General features: G+C 59.7%; 1 protein-coding gene across 1 annotated transcript in view; it reads right to left on the bottom strand.

The window, feature by feature from the left end:
* The window catches only part of SEMA4C (semaphorin 4C), an 8804-nt gene that overhangs the window by 1770 nt on the left and 5510 nt on the right, over nt 1-1524 (bottom strand). Inside the window, exons 9-12 of the mRNA XM_032448854.1 lie at nt 1207-1429; nt 1016-1131; nt 229-386; nt 75-145 (exon numbers count right to left, since the gene is read on the bottom strand). Coding sequence (XP_032304745.1) covers nt 75-145; nt 229-386; nt 1016-1131; nt 1207-1429 — 568 coding nt within the window. The remainder of the gene's footprint in view (nt 1-74; nt 146-228; nt 387-1015; nt 1132-1206; nt 1430-1524) is intronic.

Raw genomic sequence — 1524 nt, 5'->3', positions numbered from 1 at the left:
CCAGCTGAATCTGGGGGTCTCCTATCACAGAGCTGGGTACCCTCCCCATCCCTACCCTGCAGCCCCCCCCTCACCTTGTGTGCCCACCAGTGGCATGGCACAGGCGCGTGTGTCGGATCCCAGCACGTCCTGCACCAGGTGGGACCTGCAGGACGACGACGATGATGATGATGATGAGGTGAGGAAGGCCCCGCATTACAGCACAGACCCCCACGGACCCCTCCTTACCCATTGAGGCCATCAGAGCGCACGCAGCGGCTGCCATTGCGGCTCCATGCACAGTACGGATCCCGAGCCAGGACACAGTCGGCGCAGGATTGATAACGGCCGCAATCAGCCACGGGCAGCTGAGCAACCTGCAGCCTGGAGCCAGCAAACAGCAGCTTCTGCAGGTACAGACACATGCAGCCATTAATAGGGGGCTCCACATAGAGCTGAGCCCAATGAGGCCATCACTAAGGGGTCTCCCCATAGAGCAGAGCCCAGTGGTGCCATATTGAGGGTCTCCCCATAGAGCAGAGCCCATTGGTGCCATTACTGGGGTCTCCCATAGAGCAGAGCCCAATGGTGCCATACTGAGGGGTCTCCCCATAGAGCAGAGCCCAATGGTGCCATTACTGGGGTCTCCCCATAGATCATGAGCCCAATGGTGCCACATTGAGGGTCTCTCCATAGAGCAGAGCCCAATGGTGCCATATTGAGGGTCTCCCCATAGAGCAGAGCCCAATGGTGCCATATTGAGGGGTCTCCCCATAGAGCAGAGCCCAATGGTGCCATTACTGGGGTCTCCACATAGAGCAGAACCCAATGGTGCCATTACTGGGGTCTCCCCATAGATCATGAGCCCAATGGTGCCATATTGAGGGGTCTCCCCATAGAGCAGAGCAGAATGGTGGTCTCCCCATAGAGCAGAGCCCAGTGGTGCCGTATTGAGGGTCTCCCCATAGAGCAGAGCCCAATGGTGCTGTATTAAGGGGTCTCCCCATATTGCAGAGCCCACCATCACCGCTCTCACCTTCCTTCCTGCCAACACCAGACTCTCCACGGGCTGCGCCGGCTCGAAGACCTGCAGCTCCTCCACCAGGTGAACATGGGATCCCAGATTCAGCGCCTTGTGCACCCATCCATCACCTGCAGGGCATCAGATGGAACCATCACCAGCCCCAACTCGGCCCCACACCACCCCATACGTGCCCCACACGTTACCTGTGCCCACAAACAGCACCTCGTACACGGTCCCATCCAGCCCGGCCACGCGATCCACCACCAGCTGGGTGAAGTTGGAGTCCTTCTTGAGCAGCAGCGGGCGGCCGCGCTGGGGCAGGACGGGCTCGTCCATCAGCGGGTGTTTCTTGGCGAAGTTCAGGGTGTTGTCGGGCAGCGCCAACGAGCTGGAGAAACCGTTCTGACGGTGCCAGTCGGTGATGCACTGCGACAACAGAACGATGGGGACATCAGATACATGGCCACAGTTACACATAGCCCCACGTCCCCATAGCCCCATGGCCCTGTGTCCCCATGGCC

Source organism: Coturnix japonica, chromosome 22 (genome assembly GCF_001577835.2).
Source record: "Coturnix japonica isolate 7356 chromosome 22, Coturnix japonica 2.1, whole genome shotgun sequence".
NCBI classification, from domain to species: domain Eukaryota; kingdom Metazoa; phylum Chordata; class Aves; order Galliformes; family Phasianidae; genus Coturnix; species Coturnix japonica.
This window is presented reverse-complemented; position numbering and strand designations above follow the sequence as displayed.